Below are 26,032 nucleotides of genomic sequence, written 5' to 3' on the forward strand. Positions count from 1 at the left end.
ATGCCTCAGGAAGATTTCTGCACTCTTTCGCGCGCATGACTCAGCCTCCTCCCCTCACCTGCACAGAGAGCGCTCAGTGCTTCTGGGTGCGCGTCACACTGGGTGGGCCTTAATTGGCCCGCCCACATAAAATGGCGGCGATCGGCTGCGCGCCCGCTCCCACTCAGCCTCCCCAATGGGGAGAAAATTCTCCTCCATGAATTAAACATTAATCTTCTGGATATTCTTGCACGTAGTTCAGGAGAAAAATCATAAGGACATAGAAATTGTGCCTTCCTGAACTCTTTGAACTCTTTTATTTGTCATTTAGAAAAATATTGGAGATGAAGGAAAAAAAGGCTGCTTCACTGGGCAGGGCAGCTGGGGCTCATGGGATGAAACCTCCAGGAATTTGTTCAACCAGAGTTTGCAACCTTAAATATACCACGAACACTTATGAGCATAAGAGATAAGAGCAGGAGTAGGGCAATTGGACCAATAAGCCTGTTCCACCATTCAGTAAGATCATTGCTGACCTGATTGCGGCTTTAACTCTACTTTCCTGCCTTCGCCCCTTAACCTGGTGGATCAAAAATCTGTCTAATTCAGCCTTGAATATATGAAATGACCCAACCTCCGCTGCTCTCTGGGGTAGAGAATTCCCAAAGATTCCAAACCTCTGAGCGAAGAATTTCCCCCTCATCTCCGTCTTAATTAGCAGACTTCTTATTCTGAAACTGCGTCACCTTGTTCTAGATTCCCCCGAGAGGAGAAACATCCTCTCAGCATCTACTTTGTCAAGTCCCTCAGAATCTTATATGTTTTGGTTACAAATATGATGCTTATAAGATTGTTATGTTTTGGGACTGTGTCTTTGTCATGATCATGCAAAAGACATTTCTTCAAAGTGATCCGTGAGCTAAGAATTTGTGTGCGTATGTGTGTAGTCCCCTTTTAACCTGTGAGTGGTTCAATTTTAAAAATAACCAACAGCGAAAGCTTTAGTCTAGCACAGGATAAAGGTTAGTTTATTAGGGGCAGAATTTTGCCGTTGGCAAGCAGGGGGCGGGGCCCGTTCACCGACGCGTAAAATGGCGCAGGATGAAGTCTGGCGGAACTCCCGACGTCATCCTGCCCCATTTAAATTTTCAGGAAGGCGGGGGAGCAGCAAAATCAGCTGCGGGCCCACCGACCTGTCAATGGCCAATTGAGGCCATTGACAGGATCATCAAAACAATTAAAGGACCCGCTCGTCCAACCTTAAGGTTGGTGGGCAGGCCAGGAGCCCCGGAGGGCAATAGAAAAAACATGAAACCTCATTCACCAGCAGGATGAGGTTGCATGCAGGGTTTAAACATTTTAATAAAGTTAATATGTAAATTATGAACATGTCCCATTTCATGAGGGGGACATGTTAGAGAATTATTTTTTTCTATTTTTAATATTTTTCAACGTGGAAGCGATCTCCCTGAGGCAGCACTTAGCCTGAGGGAGATGTGCGCTCTTTGGTGCACATGCGCAAAAGAGCGCACTCTCACATTTGGGGAATCGCCACCCCCCCCACCCCCGCCCCCCGCCCGCACAGTAAGTGCATAGCGCTTCCTGCCGGGCGTCATGTTGGGCGGGCCTTAACTGGCCCGCGCACATAAAATGGCGGTGGGGCCCACTTCTCCGGTGGGAATCGGCTTCCCACCCACCGGAGATTGGGTCGGGCCCGCCCGCCTGACAGGCAGAAAATTCTGCCCTAGGAAACACTGCTGTAAGCTACTTAAGTAAAAGTCATAAAGTTACGAAATAAATACAAAAATTAAATGCAGATAAGGATAAAAGGTACTTATAAAGATGACATTCAGTTCAGTCCTTTAAGGTATCAGTGTAGGCCTGTGACTTGCAGCTGAAGTGTTATTTGTCTGGAGTGCAGGGTTGAAGTTGAAGAGTTGTGTTCAGCAGCTATGATGGCTTCTGTAGTCAATTAGTCAGAGGTTGCCTTTGTAGGTGGACACAGCTGATCAGCAGGGTTTTGGGAAAGAGAGGTTTCTCGTCTGTCACTAATTCTGTGGTTACGGCACTTGCAGATTGCATGGACTCTTGGCAGAACAGCAGTTGATTTCTAAATACCTTCCTCTTTGCTCTCCCTTGGCCAAGAACCCCGTTGGGTGATGTCTCTCTGAGTGCTTCCTGGGGTAGTGCACAAATTACTGTTCTCAACCATACTTCAGATAGTTCAAAACTCAAAATGGCTGCTATCCAAAATTGTGAAATGCTAGTTATTGGGTTGGCCCAGGTCTGGGGCATAGTCCCATCCATTGTCTTTTAGCTGAAGTAATTAACCTCTTAAATGTCACAGCCATTAACTTGAATAGCCCCCATTCTTCAAGGATTGGTGAGATACCTCCAAGAAAGTCATTGCTAACGAGTTTCTGTTTACCCTTGGGGAAATGTGCATTGAATTTCGAATGTCTTCACATGTCTGGTTATGTCTATTTGCAATCCACTTGGACCTTTCTAGAAGCTTGACAAACATTGTAGTTGTAAAAGGTCAGGTGACTTTTGGCAGCCATTTGTAAGTCTCCTTGTCCCCATTTAAAAGAAAGATGAGCTTTTTTAAATAAAATCTATAATATCATTACTATACACTTGTGACACTTCAACTTAGGGTAAAATGAAAGGGGTCATGTGACCTGTTCTGAAGTCTGCCTAACAACAGGCTCAGGAGACGTGGCTGTTAAAGATGAAAGGGAGGCCTGGGTTGTTTTTTCCGGAAAGGTGAAAGGTGTTCAACTTGGAGACAATGGCAGCAGCATCTATGTTTACAGTGGTTAGATTGCTCATCTCCAAAACCCCAGGAAGGTGTTGAGAATATCAGGTTATAAACAGTTATGCTTTAAACTGCCGATTTACTTCCAAGAAGAGAGCTGGGCTTTCAAGATAGCCAATCAGGACTTTTACCTAGATACAAGGCCCACACGATTCACGCTGCCATGGAGGTGGGGTTTGCGACGGGAAGGGTTTCTAAGATATCCCTGAAACTCACAGAGCTATTCTGCCAGAAACCAGGAGATAGGGAGCAGCTATAAGCCAGAATGCTCTATGGTTCACCATGCAGGATTGCGGGTGGGAGCTCGTGCTTGGATTGGAAAATTCATAAGGATTGAAATGAGGCCGGAAGATTTGTCTAGCTTGCCCCAGAAGGAGAATCACCAGGAAAAACCCTAAATATGAAAGACAGTTCTGGATTAAAAGTTACCACACTGTGTAGTAAACCCTCAGGGCTAAGAATCATTTTGGACTGGGCCTGGGAAAATTGAATTAATACTTCAGGAATAGTGTAAAGTACACCTGTGAAGTGGGTTTTTTGGTTTTGTTAAAAGCAAAGGAGAATTGAAGGAGAATTTGTTGTGTGTCTGTACCCATTACCCTGGTAACAGTAAAAAAAGTAGAACTAGCGAGAGTTAGGCGGAAATGGAAATGACAAGAAACATGCCTGAATATCAACAGTGGTAGGATTTTGAGATTGGCATAAATGCTGAAACTATAACTCACTTTTCAATCTCACTTTCTAGCTGTTCTATGCAGGGACATAGCAATATGAGTAGACCATTCAGTCCCTTTAACCAGTTCCACCATTTAATTAGACAACAGCTGAACCACATTTCAACTATTTACCTGTACCCGCTCGTTGATGACTTTGCATAACAAAAACCTACTGATCTCAGTCTTGAAACTTTCAACTGATTCAGGATCCACAGCCTTTTGGGTGTGTGGCAGTGGGAGGGCGGTGTGCAGGGAGTTTCAGATTTCTACTGCCAATTGTGTCAAGTTGCGCTTCCTGATTTCACCACAGAATGGCCTCCAACTAAATTTAAGATTATGCCCTCTTGTTCTGGATTCCTTCATTACTGAAAATAATTTCTCTATATCTAACCCAACAAATCCATTTCTCATTTTAGACCTGCCTATTAGATCATCCCTCAACCGTCTACAGTCAGGGGCATACAAGCCAAACTTATGCAATCTTCCCTCATAATTTAGCTTTTTAAGGTCTAATATTATTCGGGTGAATCTGGTCTTTTCTGAGATTCAGTACCCAAAACTGAACACTAATGTGGGTCCAAGGCTGAAAACACTGAAACATCACTTCCTCACTTCTGCATTCCAATCCACTTGAGATAAAGGCCAACACCTTTGTTTTTGTTTCTGTACCATTCCCCATTCAAGTGGAGGAAATCTTATGACTTTATGAAGAGAGAAATTCTGCTGGCTTTTGGAGTGGAAAACTGGTGTAATGGGAGTGGAGAAGCAGGAAACTGGAAATGGGACTTCGTTCCACTGGGATTCCAGTTCAGAAGGAAAATGCTGAAAGGGGTGGGCGTCTCTTCTACCCACTCATTCCCTGTCCGGATATGACTGGCTTCTCTGGAAAAGGCTCCAGTTATGTCTTCTATGCCGCCAATCTAAGCATAAGTGCATGAAATTGGTGTACTTGTTGAATAAGGTTGTACATGGGCCCAACAATGCTGCATTCAAATTGCAGTCAATCCAAAAATATATATAATTGCTCTTCAAGTATTGAGGTTACACCAGCAAGGGAGCAACAGATATAAAATTGCTTAAGCTTAAGTAAGTATAAATTTTTGCAAATCACTAGCAAGAATCTTCTGTTGCTATTCAGTTTCTGATATAGTGGAGCCTTTCTCTCTGTTGTACATCTTGGCATCTAGTTTTGTATCAAGATTCTTTGCATTCGGCACAGAAGCCATTCAGCGCCTCCAGCCTGTTCAGGACTGATCTGTACCTCAAACCAACTCTTTGAAAAATAAGCTCTACAACAGAGTGCTTGCTGAGAGGTTCTGTTCTTCTGAGAAAGTGACCTCAATAAAGCTTTGAACATGTGTTGCCTACAACCAAAAAACATCTGAGGGCCAGGATGACATGGAAACAACTTTCTAGGTGCCCCAGAAAGTAAGGGATGCCTCAATGTGACAACTCTCCATTTACCTGGTGGAGGAAGGACTCAGTGAGATCATATCTCATTGATACACTTAAGATGTGTACCTCCTATAGCAAGCACAGGGCTGAAGGTGAGGGGGGGGGGACATGGGGAATTACTTAATAGCTTAATTTGATTCAACAGTCAAATGAGATTGAAGATGCTGTGTGGAGAGAGGGTGGCATGGTAGTACTGTCACTGAATTAGTATTTCAATGGCCCAGGCTAATACTCTGGGGAAACGAGTTCAAATCCCACCATGGATTCAATTAGTTAATAAAATTTAGAATTGAAAGCTGGTCTCAGTAATGGTGACCATGAAACCATCATTGATTGTTGTAAAAACCCATCTGTTTCACTAATGCACTTAAGGGGAGGAATTCTGCTGTCCTTACCTGGTTTGGCCGACATGTTGTGATGCCAGATCCACAGTAATGTGGTTGACTTTTAGTTGCCTTCTGAAATGGCAAGCCACCCAGTTCAAAGGCAATTAGGGATGCGCAACAAATGTTGGTGGCGTCCGCATCTCATGAAATAATAAAAAAAAAAATCTATATCAGCAAAGTCTCCATGAATCATCTCTTTGTGTGAGCTAACGTTGAAGCATATCTATCCGACTGAAATTGTTCTATAAGCTAATGGCCAAATCGCACTTATCCTAGAAATTTATCATCATAATTCCATGCTCCACACACATCAGAAGTACAGCTATCTGAATATTGAGGAGTGGAAAGCTTTATTCATAAGGAATTAGATGCTGTTATCTCTGCTCTTCCAATTTATAGGAGGGACTCTGTGGGCATTGAGGAAATCAGTGTGGGTAAAAAGAACAATCATTCAAACCGACTGCATTGCGTTCCTGCTTAAACTTTACAGGAGAAAAGTGACAATAGAAGAAATCTCAATGTGAATAAACAACAAAGGAGCTAAACATAAAGAGCACAGCCTGGCACATTCATTTATGAGTTCATGAGATTGTTTGCAGGACAGTTTCTTAGAGCAGCAAGTTCTAGAGCCAGTCAGGGAGCAGGTTATTCCAGACCTTGTAATGAGCAATGAGACAGAATTAATTATAGTAAAGGCGACCCTAGTTAGCAGTGATCATAACATGATTAAATTTTGCATTTGAGGGAGAGAAGAGTAGGTCTAAGATTAGTGTTTTAAATTTAAATAAGGGCAATTATGAGGGCGTGAAGACAGAGCTGGCTTCAGTGTGGCCTGGGAAATTAGGTTAAGGGATAGGTTAGTAGAGATACAGTGGCAGACATTTAAAGAGGTATTTCATAACACTCAGCAAAGATATATTCCAGTGAGAAAGAAAGACTCTAGAGAAAGGATGTACCATCCGTGGCTAACTCACAAAGTTAAAAATAGTATCAGAAATGAAAGAAAATGTGTACACTTCTGTGAAGATTAGTGGCAGGTCAAAAGATTGGACAGAATATAAAAGAAAGCGAAGAACGACTAAAAGAACAATAAGGAGGGAGAAATTGGAATATGAGAGAAAGCTAGCTAGAAATATAAAACCAGATAGTATGAGTTTCTACAGGTATTTACAAAGGAAAGGAATAACCAAAGTGAGTGCTAGTCCATTAGAAAGAGTCTGGGGAACTAAGTGGAAAATAAGGGAATGGCAGATGAATTGAACAGAGATTTTGAGTCTTTCTTCACTGCATAAGACACAAATAATGCCCCAAAATAATTGTAAATCAAGAGGTTAAAGGGAGGGAGGAACTTAAAACAATTACCACCAAGGAAAGGGTACTGAGAAAATTATTACAACTAAAGGCTGACAAGTCCCCAGGTCTTGATGGACTTCATCCTAGGGTCTTAAAAGAATTTGCTGCTGAGATAGTGGATGCATTCATTTTAATTTTACAAAATTCCCTAGATTCCTGAAAGGTCCCATCAGATTGGAAAATAGCGTATGTAACTCCTCCATTCAAGAGAGACACAGAAAGCAGGAAACTACAAGCTCGTTAGCTTAACATCTGTCGTGGGGAAATTGCTGGGATTTATTAAGGATCTATTATTATTATGTGGACCATCTACAAGATGTACTGCAGAAACTCACCAAGGCTCCTTAGACAGCACTTTCCAAACCCACAACCACTACCATCTAGGGCAGCAGACACATGGGAACACCACCATCTAAAGTTTCCCTCCAAGTCACTCACCATCCCGACTTGGAAATATATCGATGTTCCTTCACTGTCGCTGGGTCAAAATCCTGGAACTCCCTCCCTAACAGAACTGTGGCTGTACCTACACCACAGGACTGCAGCAGTTGAAGAAGGCAGCTCAACACCACCTTCTCAAGGGCAATTAGGGATGGGCAATAAATGCTGGCCTTGCCAGCGAAGCCCACATCTCTTGAATGATTTTTTTAAAAAAAGGTTATAGCAGGTGTTATGAAAGCCACACTTACCTGCTCGTCCAGAATAGCGGTCAGCAACTCCAAGTCCTGACAGTCTGCGGAGTTTCCGTGCACGTGCAGACCAGCAGTGATTTAATCTACCACCCCTTAGCCTAAAACTATGGCCTCTCGTTCTGGAATGCCCCACAAGGGGAAACATGCACTCCACGTCTACTTTGTCTATCCCCTTTAGCATCTTATATACCTCAATTAGATCTCCTCTCATCCTTCTAAACTGCTTAATCTCTCCTCATAAGACAAGCCCCGCATCTCTGGAATCAATCTAGTGAACCTCCTCTGAACCGCATCCAACGCAACTACATCCTTCCTCAAGTAAGGGGACCAAAACTGTGCACAGTACTCCAGGTGCGGTCTCACCAATGCCTTGTACAGTTGCAACAACACGTCCCTATTTTTATACTCTATTCCTTTAGCAATAAGTGCAAAAATTCCATTAGCCTTCCTTATTACCTGCTGTATCTGCATACTAGCTTTCAGCGATTCATACACGAGGACACCCAGATCCCTCTGCACTGAAGCATTCTGAAGTTTCTCTCCATTTAAAAATAAGCCGCCTTTTTATTCTTCCAACCAAAATGGATAACCTCACACTTATCCACGTCAAACTCCATCTGCCACATTTTGGCCCATTCACCTAACCTGCCTATATCCATTTGTAAATTTCTTATTTCTTCATTGCAACTTACTTTCTCGCCTATTTTGGTGTCATCTGCAAATTTAGCTATAGTACCTTTTATCCCTGAATCCAATTCATTAATATAGATTGTAAATAGTTGGGGCCCAAGGACTGAACCCAGTGGCACCCCACTAGTTAAAGCTTGCCATCTAGAAAAAGACCCATTTATCCCCACTCTCTGCTTTCTGTTGGTTAGCCAATCCTCTATCCAAGCTAATATATTACCCCTAACTCCGTGTGATCTTATCTTGTGTATTAATCTTTTGTGCGGCATCTTATCAAAGGCCTTCTGGAAGTCCAGATATACTATATCTACAGGATCCCCATTATCCATTTTGCTTGTCACATCTTCAAAGAACTCTAGCAAATTAGTCAAACACGATTTACTCTTCATAAAACTATGCTGACTCTGATGGATTGCATTTTGACTTTCCAAATGCCCCATTACTACTTCCTTAACAATAGATTCCAACAATTTCCCAACGACAGACGTTAAACTAACTGGTCTATAGTTTCCTTCTTTCTGCCTCCCCCCCTTTTTGAATAAGGGCATAATATTAGCATTTTTCCAATCCACTGGAACCTTTCCAGAATCCAGGGAATTTTGGAATATTAAAGCCAGTGCATCCACTATCTCCGATGCCACTTCCTTTAAGACCCTGGGATGTAGGCCATCAGGTCCTGGGGACTTGTCACCCTTTAATCCCAATAGTTTGCTCAGTACTTTTTCCCTGGTGATGGTGATTGTTCTAAGTTCCTCCTTCTCTATACCCTCTGCACTATGTGTTACTATTGAGGTGGTAATAATGTTCTCCATCATGAAAACTGAGGCAAAGTATTGATTAAGCGTCACTGCCATTTTTGCATTCCCCACTGTTAACTCCCCAGTCTCATCCTCCAAGGGACCAACATTCACTTTAGCTACTCTCTTTCTTTTTATATACTTGTAGAAGCTTTTGCTATTAGTTTTTACATTTTGCGCTAGTTTTCTTTCATAATTTACCTTTGCTCTTTTTATTATTTTTTTAGTAACCCTTTGTTGATCTTTAAAAGTTTCCCAATCTTCCAGCCTGCCACTGACCTTTGCAATTTGGTATGCCTTAGTTTTTGCCTTTAAGTTATCTTTAACTTCCTTGCTTAGCCATGGACGCTTTTTCCCCCTCTTACCATCTTTCTTCCTCTTTGGAATATATTTTACTTGGGAGGAATTGAATATCTCCTTAAATATCTGCCACTGTTCATCAACTGCCCTACCTTGTAGTCTTCCTGCCCAGTCCACGAGGGCCAAATCTGCCCTCATGCCTATGTAGTTACCTTTGTTTAACTCTAGAACACTAGTGTGGGACTCAAGTTTCTCGCTCTCAAACTGAACTTGAAATTTTAGCATGCTATGATTACTCTTCCCTAGAGGATCCTTTACTATGAGATCATTAATCCCATCTCATTTCACAAAACCAAATCCAGAATAGTCTGCTCTCTGGTTGGTTCCACAACATATTGCTCCAAGAAACAATCTCTAATACACTCTGTGAACTCTCCCTCGAGGCTACCCTTCCCAATTGCCAAGGTTGGTGACTCCGTGCTGCAGGTCTTTGGGGCAAACATAGCCCTTTGGAGCTGTAATGTTTTGCTTGGCACAGCTGAAGAGCTGAAATTGGGCTTGTGAGTTTGCGCTTGAGTGTAGACTCGGGAATCTAGGGGGATGGAATCTCTGGAGGCAAGACTGAAACACTGCGAGGTGGGCCATCGTTGATGCTGTCCGAGTTGGAGCAACATTTGGAGATAATTCCAAGGCGAGGTCTTCGAAGGTGAAGCTTAGGATCCCTTGTGTGTGTGTGTGTGTGTGAGAGAGAGAGAGACACGAAGTTTCAGTGAGATTGGTTGGCTCAGTGTCACTGATGTTTGGGTGGGTTGTTGAGAAATCCGTGGAATCTGTTTTAGTCACATTTGTCATTTATTCTGCAGTGTAGTGTGTTTGACCACAGGTTGCCTGTTAATTTACATGTACCTCATACTTAGATGATTGTTAGACTATAAGATGGATATTGTAAAAAGTTTTATCTTTCTGACCTTTAAGTTTGTTTTTGTTTGTTCAAAACCCATGGAATCTTGTGACTTTATTCACTTAGTAAGTTTCTTGAATTTCAACTTTTGTCTACTTTAAACAATACATTATTAGTCCCTAACCGGATCTTACCAAAACTTGGGGATCTGGCATAGGATCATAACACAGGGCACTTAGTAAATCTCAAAGCAATTAGGCAGAGTCAACATGGTTTTGTGAAAGGGAAATCATGTTTGATGAATTTATTGGAATTCTTTGAGGAAGCAACAAGCAACGTTGATAAAGGGGAACTTGGATGAAGGCACTGAATGTAGGTTGCTAAATTTGCTGATGGCACAAAGACAGGTAGGACAGTAAATTGTGAAGAGGACACCAGGAGTCTGCAAAGGGACACAGATAGATTAAGTGAGTGGGCAAAAACTTGGCAGATGAATTATAATGTGGGAAAACGTGAACTTGTCCACTTTCATAAGAGGAATAGAAAAGCAGCATATTATTTAAATGGAGAGAGATTGCAGGATTCTGTGGTACAGAGGGACCCGAGTGGTCTGGTACATGAATCATGAAAAGTTAGTATGCAGGTACAGCAAGTGATCAGGGAGGCAAATAGAAGATTGTTGTTTATTTTAAGGGGAATGAAATATAAAAGTAGGGAAGCTTTTCTAGAGTTGTACAGGGAATAGGTGAGACCACATCTCGAGTACTGTGCACAGTTTTGGTGGTCTTATTTAAGAAAGGACATAATTGTATTAGAAGCAGTTCAGAGAAGGTTCACTTGACTGATTCCTGAGATGTGGGGCTATCTTATGAGGAAAGGTTGGACAGACTGGGCCTGTTATCTGTTGGAGTTTAGAAGAAAGAGAGGCGATTTTATTGAAACATATAAGATTCTGAGGGGACCTAACATGGTGGATGCTGAAAGGATGTTCCTCCTTGTGGGAGAGACTAGAACTAAGGGACACAGTTTAAAATGAATAGATCTCTCATTTACGATGGACATGAGGGAAACCTTTTTCTCCCAGAGGGGTGTGCAATTTTATCCCTCAGAGAGCGGTAGAGACAGGATCAAAAGGTATTGGGGGATAGGTGGGAAAGTGGAGTTGAGGCCACAATCATGATCTTCCGAAATGGCGGAGCGAGGTCGAATGTCCTTCCCCTGCTCCTAATTTGCACGTTTGTATATTTCCCTCTGAACACCTGGCTTTGGAAGGGCATCCAGTTGGAAAACAAAACCTACTACACCCACGTCATCTTTCAAGAAAATCGTTTTTCTTAAATGCTTTCTTAGTGTGCTGAAAGAGCATAGAGAGGACAACAAAAGTTGTTGCAAAAAGCAGCCGGAGTTGACTGGCAAGATACTTTTTGTCAGGAATCTGGAGAAAGTAAACACGCTAATTATTTGAGTGAACTTGGTAATAAAATCTGCTTGCTGTGCTAGCTGTCTTCAGATTAAAGTTGGGCTGTAATTACACCACAGAAGAAAGAAAGGTAGTTTAGCCGCAGTCCAGACCATTTATGTAAACTCAGCCTTCTTGTCAACGTTGCTCTCAGGTTGCATGAATGCAAACCACAAAAATCATCTCTATGAACAAAATAGAGACAGTGTCAATTTACAGACTTGATATCCCATATACTGCTACTGTCATTGTGTGTTTCACAGTGCAAGACATCTCTAAGTCCTAAGGTTAAAAAGGGACTTATTTTCAATTGCTTTTCTCAGCATGAACATGACAAAGGTGCAAGATTAATGGAAAGAGCATGCAGGCATGAGACAGATACATTTTGCTTATTGCATTTTATTATAAAAACATACCTCCTCAACCTTTGGTTAGAGCCATCAACAGATACAATCACAAAAAGGCAAATTTTTGGGAGAATGCAAAACAGGCATGTACAAATTAATAAATAAACCTTTACTAGCTTTACTAAGTAAACAAATGATCTCTTTGCTATTGTAGTATTACACAAGTTAACAGCTGTACCTGGCTGAAGGCATAAACATGGACTTTCCCAACAAACAGGGAATCCCTAAAGAAAAATCGACAGTAACAAAAAAAATGGTGAAAAAAAATCTTGATTGTATGTGTAATGTACAACATTCTGTGTAAATCAAACCATCTTTTCCACAATTCACAAATCGGAACTTAGACAATTTATAATTTTTTAAGCTACTACATTGTTTGCACAGCCTCAGGCAAAATCCTTATCCTTACAATTGCCCTGCACGGTGATAATTATTATTCTGACATAGCAGATCTATCAGACAGGTTATGGAGTGTTTCTTGCAACACCTGCAGTCTCATTCCAACCACCTCCCCGCACCACCCCCACCCCCGCCCTCCAAGTGTAGGGAAAAACCACAGGCCACCACTGTGGCGCCATCCTTGGTTGTGTCCAATCAATACGGCCTTATTTCCTGTCCATTTGCTGAGGTCACAGCAGAAAATCTCATTAATTATTTCTGCCCTTGCTGCCTCCAGTGTGCTTCTGGCATGACAAGGGAAAACTGTTTGACCTTTCTGCAAATTTGTTTGCAGGCATACAAGGGGTGGGGAGGGTTTTGCTATCTTGCTTTGTTTCACTGTGATTAAAAGAACAGCCTTTCTCCATCACTGTGCAACATTTCAATTGCCACAAACTATTCATTTTTTAAAAAAAAGGAAGATTAAGTACCAGGCCTCACCAACAGCTTACCCACAAAGATTTATTATAGTTTGATTTCTGTCAATGTCAATGCAATTCCACCAGTCAGAATTTGGTCACAGCATAAACAATGTTTTCCAGAGTTGATCTGGCTTCAGAAGTAGGAAAGCATCGGAGGGCTTCCAAAGCCTGGTTTCCATGGTAATAGCATAAATCAAGAGATGAACTCACACCTTTTCCAGCCTTGATAATTCGATGCAACTACAGTAAGCAGAAAAATAAAGGATCTGTGTAAGTGCATACATGTAAAACACTAGTTCAGAATGTGTACCTGCATACTTGGCCATTTATGTAAAAACAAGCATGTCTCTGCACACCCAGTGATATAAGACATAGACACTACTGTACTGGCTCTATTTTAATAACTTCAAGAAAAATAAACATATTAATCAGTTCAAACAACAGGTTCGGAATGATCTCACTTGCAAATGAAGGCTTTTACGGACAGGTGCCAAGAAATACCCACAGTGCATTGAGAGGAACTTTCATTGCCATTAGTAATCCTATATGGCTCAAAACAAAGTAGAAAATTGTTAAAATGCACATCTGTGCAAGGCAATTTCATGTGTTTCAGAAACATTCCAGGAACCTGAGTATTTGCAAAAATTAAAGTTACTCATTTTAAATGTTACTGGAACAATTACAGGATGCAGAGAGCTCAATTAAAAAACAAAAAGCTATGTACCTTAAAGTGACATGACAAAGGCACCCAGAACTACATTAGCGTTTACAAAATCTGAATGACTAAATTATCCAATATAGTTGCTTCTATTTACTTCCAATTAACATATGCCATATCAATCAATTTTAATAAAAGCAGTTGTATTTCACCTACATCAGGAACTTTAAATAAACCATCAAGGTACTTTTAAGGGGAGGTGGTGGCGTACTGGCACTGTCACTGGACTAGTAATCCAGAAACCTAGAGTTAAGCTCTGGGGACCTGGCTTCAAATCCTACCAAGGCAGATGGTGAAATTTGACTTCAGTAAAAAGCTGGAGTTAAAAGTCTAATGATGACCATAAAACAATTGTCGTGAAAACCCAGCTGGTTCACTAATGTCCTTTTGGGAAGCAAATCTGCCATCCTTACCTGGTCAAGTCTACATGTGACTTCAAGCAATGTGGTGCGATGAGGACATAGCTGCTAGACTGGGTCTGTGGCAGATGGTGAGGGGACCAAAAAGAGGGGAAAAAATATTTGACCACATCCTCACCAGCCTGCCTGCCGCAGATGCATCCGTTCATGATAGTATCGGTAGGAGTGACCACTGCACAGACGATATGGAGATGAAATCCTGTCTTCACACTGAGGATACCCTCCATCGTGTTGTGTGGCACTACCATCGTGCTAAATGGGATATATTTTGAACAGATCCAGCAACTCAAGACTGGGCAAACATGAGGCGCTGTGGGCCATCAGCAGCAGCAGAATTGTTCTCTAACACAATCTGTAACCTCATGGCCCAGCATATCCCCCATTCTACTATTACCACCAAGCCAGGGGATCAATTCAATGAAGAGTGCAGGAGGGCATGCCAGGAGCAGTACCAGGCATGACAAAAAATAAGGTGTCAACCTGGTGAAGCTACAACACAGGACTACTTGCGTGCCAAACAACATAAGTAACATGCAATAGACAGTGCTAAGCAATTCCACACCCAACAGATCAGATCTAAGCTCTACAGTCCTGCCACATCCAGTCGTGAATGGTGGTGGATAATTAAACAACTCACTGGAGGAGGAGGCTCCACAAATATTGCTATCGTTAAGGATGGAGAAGCCCAGCATACCAGTGCAAAAGATAAGGCTGACGCTGTTGCAACAAACTTGAACCAGAAGTGCCACTCCACATGATACCAAGAAACGACTGAAAGTACTGGACACTGAAAAGGCGACGGGCCCTGACAACATTCCAGCAATAGTACTGAAGCCCTGTGCTCCAGAACTTGCCGCGCCCCTAACCAAGCTGTTCCAGTACAGCTGCAACACTGGCATCTACCCAGCAATGTGGAAAATTGCCCAGGTTTGTCCTGTACACAAAAAGCTAGACAAATTCAACCTGGCCAATTACTGTCCCATCAGTCGACTCTCCATCATCAGTAAAATGATGGAAGGCGTCATCAACAGTGCTATCAAGCGGCATTTGCTTAGCAATAACCTGCTCACTGATGCCCAGATTGGGTTCCGCCAGGGCCACTCAGCTCCTGCTCTCATTACAGCCTTGGTTCAAACATGGACAAAAGAGTTGAACTCCCAAGGTGAGGTGAGAGTGACTGCCCTTGACATCAAGGCCACATTTGACCAAGTGTGGCATCAAGGAGCCCCAGCAAAACTGAAGTCAATGGGAATCAGGGGGAAAATTCTGTGCTGGTCGGAGTCATACCTAGCACAAAGGAAGATGGTCGTGGTTGTTGAAGGTCAATCATCTCAGTTCCAGGACATCATTGCAGGAGCTCCTCAGGGTAGTGTCCTGGGCCCAACCATCTTCAGTGCTTCATCAATGACCTTCTTTCCATCGTAAGGTCAGAAGTGGGATTATTCGCTGACGATTGCACAATGTTCCGCACCATTCGTGACTCCTCAGATACCGAAGCAGTCCATGTCCAAATGCAGCAAGACCTGGGTTGACAAGTGGCAAGTAACATTTGCACCACACAAGTGCCGGGCAATGACCATCTCCATCAAAGGAGAATCCAACCATTGCCCCATGACGTTCAACGGCATTACCATCGCTGAATCCCCCACTATCAACATCCAGCGGGCTACCATTGACCAGAAACTGAACTGGACTAGCCATATAAATACTGTGGCTACTAAAGCAGGTCAGAGGCTAGGAATCCTGTGGCGATTAACTCACCTCCTGACTCCCCAAAACCTGTCCACCATCTACAAGGCACAAGTCAGGAGTGTGATGGATCCACTTGCCTGGATGTGTGCAGCTCCAAGACCACTTAAAAAGCTCGACACCATCCAAGACAAAGCAGCCCGCTTGATTGGGGCCACATTCACAAACATTCACTCCCTCCACCATTAACGCACAGTAGCAGCAGTATATACCATCTACAAGATGCACTACAGAAACTCATCAAGGCTCCTTAGGCAGCATCTTCCAAACCTAAAACCACTACCATCTAGAAGGACAAGGGCAGCAGACACATGGGAACACCACCACCTAGAAGTTCCTCTCCAAGTCACTCACCATCCTGACTTGGAAATATATCGCCGTTCCTTCACTGCCACTGGGTCAAAATCCTGGAACTCCCTCCCTAACAGCACTGTAGGTGTACCTACACCACATGGCCTGCAGCGGTTCAAGAAGGCAACTCACCACCACCTTCTCAAGGGCAATTAGGGGTGGGCAATAAACACTGGCCTGGCCAGCGACATTGACATCCCACAAATGAATTTAAAAAACTGTTCCATTTCCTCATATTCTCTTCATCACAAAGACTGCCTATTTACACCTCTAACTTAGTCCACCTCCATCCCTGACTCATGCACATCATTCGTCAGCTCCAGGTTTGATCATTCCACCCTCCATCAAGCTTAACTCATCCAAAATTCTGTTGCACCAAGCCAATGCGGCACCAAGTCCTTCTCGTCTATTACTCCTGTTTTCACTGATTTGTATTTGCTACTAGCCCTTCAACAACTCAAATTTAAAATTTTCATTCTTGTGTTTAAATCCTTTCATTGTTCTGTCTCTCACTATCACTATAACCTCCTCCAGCACCACAACCTCTCCCCACAGAATTCTCCATTTCCCTCTGCCTCTCCAACTTTCAAACTGCTTTATGATCTTTTTCCAACATTTTCTGTTTTTTTGCTCTATGATCTTCCTTGAAACCCAACTTTTTAAGCAAGCTTTTGGTTTGCTTACTATCTTTGGCTTCATGGTTAATTTTTTTCCTTCCATCTCTGAAGCAACTGGGCATTTTTATGGGTTAGAAGTCACTATATAAATGCACATTGTTGTCATTTTAAAGATTGAAAAAATCCTTAAGGTGTAAATATCAGGACACAACGAATATAACTAAGATTGTTTTTCACTTTGACCAATCTAAGTTAATGGCTGTTAAAATGTAGGGTAGTCTTGCTTAACAGTTTGCTTAACTCAAACTTCTCTAAAATTCTACAGTTGTGAATTATAACAATCTCAAAAAATAAATCAATGTCTTGTGACATTCAGAATTGAACAAAGCAACAGTAATATGCTTTACTTCCTGTCCAAACGGGATTTTAAAAATGGTTGCATGGTGGTACAGAACTTGAGCATTGCTGAAAAAAGAGACATGTCTAAGGTAAAAGCAAAAAAACTGCGGATGCTGGAAATCTAAAACAAAAACAAAAATAAAAATACCTGGAAAATCTCAGCAGGTCTGACAGCATCTGCGGAGAGGAACACAGTTAACGTTTCGAGACTCTTCAACAGAACTAAGGAAAAATAGAAGAGAGGTGAAATATAAGCTGGTTTAAGGAGGAGGTGGGACAAGTAGAGCTGGACAGAGGGCCAGCACATTTCTTAGCTAATATCACCACCGTCAACACCTCTTTGTCCTTTTGTCTATGACATCTTTTGGTTATCTCCACCTATCACTGGCCCTCTATCCAGCTCTACTTGTCCCACCCCCCCTTAAACCAGCTTATATTTCACCACTCTTCTATTTTTCCTTGGTTCTGTTGAAGTCATACGGACTTGAAACATTAATTGTATTCCTCTCCACAGATGCTGTCAGACCTGTTGAGTTTTTCCAGGTATTTTTATTTTTATTTTTGTTTCTGACATGTCTAAGCTATTCATCTTGCATTCATCAGGACACTTGCAAGAAAACCAGTATAAGGGGAAAACAACAATCCGGCTTTACCAAGGTGTTACCCGGGCCATGGTGACAGACAAGGAAATTCTGTCACTAGAAGGGTTCAAAATTGATAAGGAGGAAGTGTTGAATAGGCTGTCGGTACTTAAAGTTGACAAGGCACCAGACCAGACGAGGTGCATCCAAGGATATTGAAAGAAGTGAGAGTAAAAATTGCAGGGACACTGGACATAATTTTTCAGTCTTCCCTAGACTCAGGGGAGGTGCCAGAGGATTGGAGAATTACAAACATTACACCCTTGTTCAAAAAGTTATTGCTCAAGGAATATAAGGGACAGTAGCAACGTGGATACAAAATTGGCTGAGAAATAGGAAGCAGAGAGTAGTGGTCAATGGATATTTTTCAGGCTGGAGGAAGGTTTTTAGTGCAGTTCCCCAGGAGTTGATGTTGGGGACCCTTGCTTTTCCTGATATATATTGATGATCTAGATCTTGGTGTGCAGGGGACAGTGTCAAAGTTTGCGGATGGCATGAAGCTTGGGAGTGTTGTAAACTGTGAGGAGGACAGTGTAGAACTTCAAAAGGACATAGAAAAGTTGGTGGAGTGGGCAGATAGGTGGCAGATGAAGTTCAGTGTGGAGAAGTGTGAGGTGATACATTTTGGTAGGAAGAACATGGGACAGACAATATAAAATAAGGGGTGAAATTTTGAAGGGGGTTTAGGAACAGAGAGACCTGGGTGTACATGTGCATAGATCATTGAAGGTGGCAGGACAGGTTGAGAGAGCAGTTAATAAAGCATATAGTATCCTGGGCTTTATTAGTAGGAGCTTAGAGCACAAGAGCAAAGAGGTTATGCTGAATTTACATAAGACACTCATTAGACCTCAGCTGGAGTACTGTGTACAGTTCTGGGCACCACATTATAGGATGTGAACACATTGGAGAGAGTGCAGAAGAGGTTTACGAGAATGACTCCAGGGATGAGAAACTTCAGTTACAAAGGTAGATTGGAGAGGTTGGGACCGTTCTCTTTGGAGAGAAAGCTAAGAGGAGATTTGATAGAGATGTTCTATAAAGCCCCCATGAGGGGGCTGGACAGAGTAGATAGGGAGAAGCTATTTCTGCTCGTAAAAGGATCAAGAATGAGAGGGCACAGATTCAAAGTGATTTGCAGAACAAGCAAATATGTCGCGAGAAAAAACTTTTTCACAGAAATAGTGGTTCGGGTTTGGAACGCACTGCCTGGAAGTGTGGTGGAGGCAGGTTCAATCGAGGCATTCAAGGCAGCATCAGATGATTATTTGAATAGAAACAATGTGCAGGGGTAAGGGGAAAAGGCAGGGCAATGGCACTAGGTCATAATGCTCATTTGGAGAGCCGGTGCAGACACAATGGGCCGAATGGCCTCCTTCTGTGCCGTTAAAATTCTGTGATTCTATACTGTAAGTGAAGAGAGTGCTGATTGGTTGGCAAGTGGTGTTGCCATGGATAATGCACCACTGATGGTGACAGGCAGTTAACTGCCAAGCATTGTTTGAAATTTAAACCAGGCAGCTTGACCCTGATTGGTCAAGGCATTGCCCTAAGGAATGAGTCAGCGAATGGCTGTCACTTCTTTTGTTTGGTTAAAACAGGGTTGTTGTTTTCTCCTTATGTTGTTATTCTTATGACTGCCCTGATGAGCGCAAGATGAAAAGCTTAGACATAACCTTTTTTTCCAGGATTTTATAAAGTTATACGTCTCAAACTAATCAAATGAGGTGGCCATTTGGCTCATCTCTGTTCATCCATCCAGAAAAACCCTGAAGTCCTGCCACTACAGCATCCAGTTGGTTCTTGCTTTTACTACTCTCTCCAACAGTTTAGTCCATGCATTAATTATTCTGTGTGAAAAGGTTGTGAATATCAGTTGTCAATTTGCCTCACAGAATCTCACAGCGCAGAAGAGGCCCTTCGGCCCATCGAGTCTGCACCGACACGTGAGAAACACCTGACCTACCTACCTAATCATATTTACCAGCACTTGGCCCATAGCCTTGAATGTTATGACGTGCCAAGTGCTCATCCAGGTACTTTTTAAAGGATGTGAGGCCACCCGCCTCCACCACCCTCCCAGGCAGCGCATTCCAAACCGTCATCACCCTCTGGGTAAAAAAGTTTTTCCTCACATCCCCCCTAAACCTCCTGCCCCTCAACTTGAACTTGTGTCCCCTTGTGACTGACGCTTCAACTAAAGGGAACAGCTGCTCCCTATCCACCCTGTCCATGCCCCTCATAATCTTGTACACCTCGATCAGGTCGCCCCTCAGTCTTCTCTGCCCCAACGAAAACAACCCAAGTCTATCCAACCTCTCTTCATAACTTAAATGTTTCATCCCAGGCAACATCCTGGTGAATCTCCTCTGCACCTTCTCCAGTGCAATCACATCCTTCCTATAATGTGGCGACCAGAACTGCACACAGTACTCCAGCTGTGGCCTCACCAAGGTTCTATACAACTCCAACATGACCTCCATACTTTTGTAATCTATGCCTCGATTGATAAAGGCAAGTGTCCCATATGTCTTTTTCACCACCCCACTAACATGCCCCTCCGCCTTCAGAGATCTATGGACACACACGCCAAGGTCCCTTTGTTCCTCAGAACTTCCTAGTGTCATGCAGTTCATTGAATACTTCCTTGTCAAATTACTCCTTCCAAAGTGTATCACCTCACACTTTTTAGGGTTAAATTCCATCTGCCACTTCTCTGCCCATTTGACCATCCCGTCTATATCTTTCTGTAGCCCAAGACACTCAGCCTCACTGTTAACCACCCGGCCAATCTTTGTGTCATCCGCAAACTTACTAATCCTACCCCCCACATAGTCATCTATGTCGTTTACATAAATGACAAATAATAGGGAACCCAGCACAGATCCCTGTGGTACGCCACTGGACACTGGCTTCCAGTCACTAAAGCATCCTTCTGTTATCACCCTCTGTCTCCTACAACTAAGCCAATTTTGAATCCACCTTATCAAATTACCCTGTACCCCATGTGCATTTGCCTTCTTTATAAGTCTCCCATGTGGGACCTTGTCAAAGGCTTTGTTGAAATCCATAAAAGCTACATCAACTGCACTACCCTCATTTACACACCTGGTCACCTCCTCAAAAAATTCAATCAAATTTGTTATGCATGACCTCCCTTTGACAAAGCCATGCTGACTATCCCTGATCAAACCTTGCCTCTCCAACAGCCTCAGGAGCTTACATCTGTATCCTCGGAGGCAGTGATGCAGAATGACGCCAACAGCAGGGATTCAATCCCTGTACCAGCGGTGGTGGTTTACGGAGGCCTGCCTCCTTGCCCTGCCCCGCGCTTGATATAGAGTGGTGCTGCTCAAGCTATATAATCAATTGTCTCTCTCTAATGGAGAGCGATGTCTATGGTCCTCTGTAGGGGGTGGCTCATTACCATTACTCTCACAATTCAATTTGAAAGTTTTCTGAGTTTACATTTTTCGTTCTGTTAACTACCCACCTTTCATAAAATGGCTGCATTCACTTCCTGTCAGTTTTCTTTCCATGATTAAATCTGCAATATTGACATTTAAAATGAAAACTGCCATAATTAGACACGTCACACTGTAAATAGGGATGCATAGAGTGACACCACTATTCCCAGACAGAATGATTGGTTGGGGGGGGGGGGGTCAAGAGCAGAGGGACCTGGGGATGCATATCTACATAAAATTTTGAAATTTTGAAAGGAGGGCAAGTTGATAAGGTGGTTAAGGAAATGCATGGGATACAGTGCTAGCTGTGGTTATTTCCCACTCAAGGGCTTAAGCACTGAAGGAGCACTGCACTGTTGGAGGAGCTGTTTTTTGGAATAGACATTATACCGAGGCACGATATACCTGGCTGGGTGGATCTAAAAGATCCCATGACACTATTCGAAGACGAGCAGGGGAGTTCTCCTCGGTGTCCTGGCCAATATTTATCCCCCAATCAACATCACAAAAAACAGATGATCTAATCGTTATCACATTGCTGTTTGTGGGAGTTTGTTGTGCACACATTCACTGCTGCATTTCCTGCATGACAATGATGACAATACTTCAAAAAGTACTTAATTGGCTATAAAGCTTTTAAAGATGTCTGGTGGTCGTGCATCTAAATGCACAGCTTCCTTTTTTTTAAACTGGGCATTGTAAATAGGGGCATTGAACAATAAGAGGTGGTGGTCATTCTAATCCTTTACAAATCATTAGTTAAACCTCAGCTGGATTATTGCGTACAATCCTGGGCCCCACACTTTAGAAAGGATATCAAATTCTTGGAGAGGGGACAGAGGAGATTTACCAGGATGGTAGCAGGGATGAGAGGCTTCAGCAATGTGGAGAGGTTGCAGAAGCTGGGATTGCTCTCTTCAGAGCTGAGATGGTGAAGGGGAAACCTATTAGAGGTATTCAAAGTTATAAAGGGTATTGATAAAACAAGAGTGGGAGAGACTGTTTCCCCTGGCAAGTGGATCAGTAAGCAGAAGTCATATTTAAAATAATTGGCAAGAGAACCAGAAGGCAAACGAGGAGAAATTTATTTGCGTAGTGGATAAGATTTGGAACGTGCCAAGAAAAAAGTATAGTGGAATCAGATCTCATAGGAACATCCAAAAGGTAAATGGGCAAATTTGCAGGATGATGGGGAAAAGATAGGAAGTGGGACTAAATTGGGCATCTTGTTCAAAGATCCAGCACAGGTATGGCAGGCTGAAAGGTTCCCTTCTGTGCTGTAAAATTCTACGAAATCTCGGTGCTTTTATCAGATGCTGTTGCAGGTGCGGACAAGTATGGGTTGTTTTCTGCAATTCATAGAGACTCTTTTTAAATAGACCCTGTAAATAGACTGTTGGCTTTGCTGTTTACTGAATAAATAAACTTTGCTTGCTTTGCTGCATGTCCTGTCGGAAATCCAGTCTCGCCTCAAATTCATTGGCCGACAGTGGTCAATAGACATTCCATGTAATTGCACCCATCACCCAGTGTATGCAGTGCCACCACTAGAGGGAGGACGCAATAACAGCAGAGGTGAGTTTACACAGGCAGTTGCTATTATAAATGTGGACACAGGAATTTACCGGTGGACATAAAAATAAGAGTAAAACGTGCACGTTTAAAATGGGCATTAATTGTTGCCACAATCCAATTATCCCTCACGCTCTAACTTCACTTCATTTGAAGAATTCTGTAGTACCATGGTCAATCAACTGGTCTTACATGTTTCTACAAGATCACCTTTCATGCCTTCTTTCAAGGCGGAGGAGTCCAAATTTCTTCAGTGTCTCCTCATAACTCAGCTTTTTGATACCAGTGATCAGTCTTATGGCTCTCTCTATATGCCTCAGTGTTTCAGTGTCTCCTTTGTATCACAGTGGAAAGAATCGATTACAGTGTAATGGGTGAGATCTGACCAAAATACTATACCTTTTAATCATGACTCCCCATGACTTGTATTCTACTATTTTGCCTATACGAGTCAATATATTCAATTGCTTTTGTTAGTTACTGATCTCCAATGGTTGGAGATTTTGAGCGTTTAATCTACTAAACTTAATCCATCGTTATTTCAACACTATTCCTTGAGGAAGTGGGTTGCTCATTTGTACTTATAAATATTAAAGTTCATTTGCCATTGCTCGCCCACAAATATTTTCTTGAGCAGGTATTGGAATTTCTAATCTGCTTCTCATATTCCACTGCCCCATTTAGCATCATGTGAAAAAAATTATCAATTTGCATTGAGATTCTATCATTTCTATTGTAAATTAAATGCACAACAATAGTTTCCAACAATAATCCTGAGGGCACACCAATGTAATTCCTTCAGCAAGTACAGCTTTTGTCCTTCTGGTGCTTTTTATACGTGAAGATTAATCTGAAATTCTCACAACTGAAATGCTTTTGCAAGCCCAGGTACGACGTATCATAATGGATTATCCAAACTATCCCCATTTTACTTACTATCCTTTTAAAAAAAAATCTTCCATTTCAGTCTGTAAACAATAGAGGGTATGCACAAAGATGATGGCACATTCCCAAAGGGGCAGCCATTTTACATCATCTGAGTCCCAAAGAAGAGTCATTGGACTCTGAATGTTAACTCGTGTTTCTTTCTCCACAGATGCTGCTAGACCTGCTGAGTTGTTCCAGCACTTTTTGCTTTTACTTCAGATCTGCAGTATTTTGCTTTTATTTTAGTGTTTAATTCACTGCCACTGCTCTTCCAGGAATGCCTACCTTGAAGAAGTTCTGCTCTTCTCTCTGATGGGATTTCCGTTTGTCTCTTTCACCTTCATTGCTTTCCCTCCTGGGGTTTGATAAGGTGTTTACCAAAACTTGCTTTCACAGTCACATCTCCTTCCTCATTGACTGTCTCCAGCTCCGACTTATCTAACTGAATTCCATACTTCATGTTTCAAATCCACCTAGGATTACAGGTATCTCCGAGACATACAACGTTCCTCGGACTGCTGTTCTTGCTGCATCCTGAGATCCACACTCAGTGCCATGCACCACCACATGTACACACTCTACCTCTCTCTCCAACAGCACCGACTCCCCCCATCTCCAAGCTGTCCTGGTCCCCAGTTTCATTTCCTTCTTTGTCTCATCTGGCGCCTAAACAAGAAGCTTTGTACTCTTCCTTTCCGGTATTAAGGAATGCAAGCACCAACAACTTATGGGTACTGATACTCCTCTAGATCCTTCCTCCCCTTTCTTTCACTCTGACCCCATCCCTTCTTCCAATTCCACCTTTCGCCATGTATTCACTATACCCTGACCTTCCCCTCTCTGATGCTGAATGATCTTTGTTCAGCAAAGGACTTTGCTTTATCGCTTTATGCCCCACCTCAATGAATTTTGGGGTTTCAAAGAAGAGTCATACTGAATTCGAAATGTTAGTTCTGTTGCCAGACCTACAGAGTTTTTCCTGCAATTTTATTACATTATCTAGGCCTCATCTTCCTTCCCATTGCTCATTTTTTAAGAAAAATATCCATTTCAAAGTTGGCTTAATGACATAGCTATTCAATCCTTATCAACATTTGTTATATGATTCACATTTCTATGTGAATGTTTTATTTAGTTCCAGAAATATGAAGATGCACTGGTTTCCTTCGCAGCAGAAACAGCAAGGTATGGAAAAGAAATAAATATACCTGTGCACCATTTTTATTTTGATATTTTTGCAATTACTTTTTGCCACCAGCACTGATGACTGATAATCAGACAAGTTTTTGCAAAGTTCCTGAAACAACAATTCAATGTTCAGTGCAATAAAATCTGATTTCTGCGTAATTTCTAATGCTAACTCATCAGAGTTTATGCTAGAATTGAAACCCAAGGATCATTTTTTCCGCAATCTGCATAACTTCTAAATTTTAAGCAAAAAGATGTTAGGAAAGAAAATCTATTTCATGAAAAGGCCAGCATTTTTGATCAGGTTAAAGTAAACTATTGGTATAAAACCCATCACCTGTGTTTGCACAAATTTGGACACCCACAAGCAAACTAGAATGGAAGGAATTTCTAGAAGAACAAAATGACTTAATATCAAAGAATAGAATCAACCCACCAGTGTGGTAGTATGTAGTTTCAATCTAACTAGATAGTGCTTATCCTCCACAGTTGCATGAGTCCTAATCTCACATACCTGCCCTGTTCCCATGCCAGTTTATCCTGCTTTCCTTCGAGTACTGATTTAACCCACTCTTAAGTGTTGACATGATCTCTGCTTCAATCACCTTTACACAGTCTCGCAACCCTGTGTAAAAAATATATCCTGCTCTCTATGGTAAATCGCTTACCTTTAACCTTATGTTTCCTTGTTCTACACCCCCTCAATCATTGAAAATAAATTTGTTTATATCTACTGTGTCAGATTCCTTCATAATTTTAAACACCTCTACTAAATCATCCTTAATCTCCTCCGATCAAATAACAATCACTGGCTGAGCACGTTCTTTCATATTCTACATTAAGAAACTCAAAGGAGTAAAGGATGTTCATCAGTAACCAAACAAGTTCTCTCATTAGCACAGTTTGCTACATTATGATTAGTCTTACCTATTTTTCATCAATTTGTCTCCTCTAAGCAATCTGCAATAACATGAGACAAACTTCCAACGTCATTTAATTTAAAATACTTGCTCCATTTCAACCACTGAGACAAAAAGCATTAAAATATAGTGAATTCCCACCCACACTGTTAAAAACAATTTGGTTCTGAATGAAGGGAACACTCAATCAGATTGTACTATGAAGATGACTGTGTTTAGTGAATGTCATAGTCATTTACAGCACAGGAGGCAGC

The 26,032-nt window shown here is 42.1% G+C and overlaps 1 protein-coding gene across 6 annotated transcripts in view; it reads right to left on the minus strand.

Annotated features, from left to right (window-relative positions):
* Nucleotides 1–11,926: 11,926 nt before the first annotated feature.
* pdss2 (prenyl (decaprenyl) diphosphate synthase, subunit 2) overlaps nucleotides 11,927–26,032 on the minus strand; it is a 201,484-nt gene continuing 187,378 nt past the window's right edge. For 3 of the 6 annotated variants that reach the window (XM_078542524.1, XM_078542522.1, XM_078542523.1), the window contains exon 9: nucleotides 11,927–13,050. In XM_078542524.1, the coding sequence (XP_078398650.1) occupies nucleotides 12,895–13,050 (156 nt within the window). In that variant the 3' untranslated portion in view covers nucleotides 11,927–12,894. Of the gene's footprint in view, nucleotides 13,051–21,197; nucleotides 21,252–21,704; nucleotides 21,754–25,785; nucleotides 25,819–26,032 lie in introns of those variants that run through there. The other 3 variants (XR_013576649.1, XM_078542527.1, XM_078542526.1) reach the window with 3 other exon arrangements.

The sequence above is a fragment of the Cetorhinus maximus genome, chromosome 5 (assembly GCF_964194155.1).
Source record: "Cetorhinus maximus chromosome 5, sCetMax3.hap1.1, whole genome shotgun sequence".
Taxonomy (NCBI): Eukaryota; Metazoa; Chordata; class Chondrichthyes; order Lamniformes; family Cetorhinidae; genus Cetorhinus; species Cetorhinus maximus.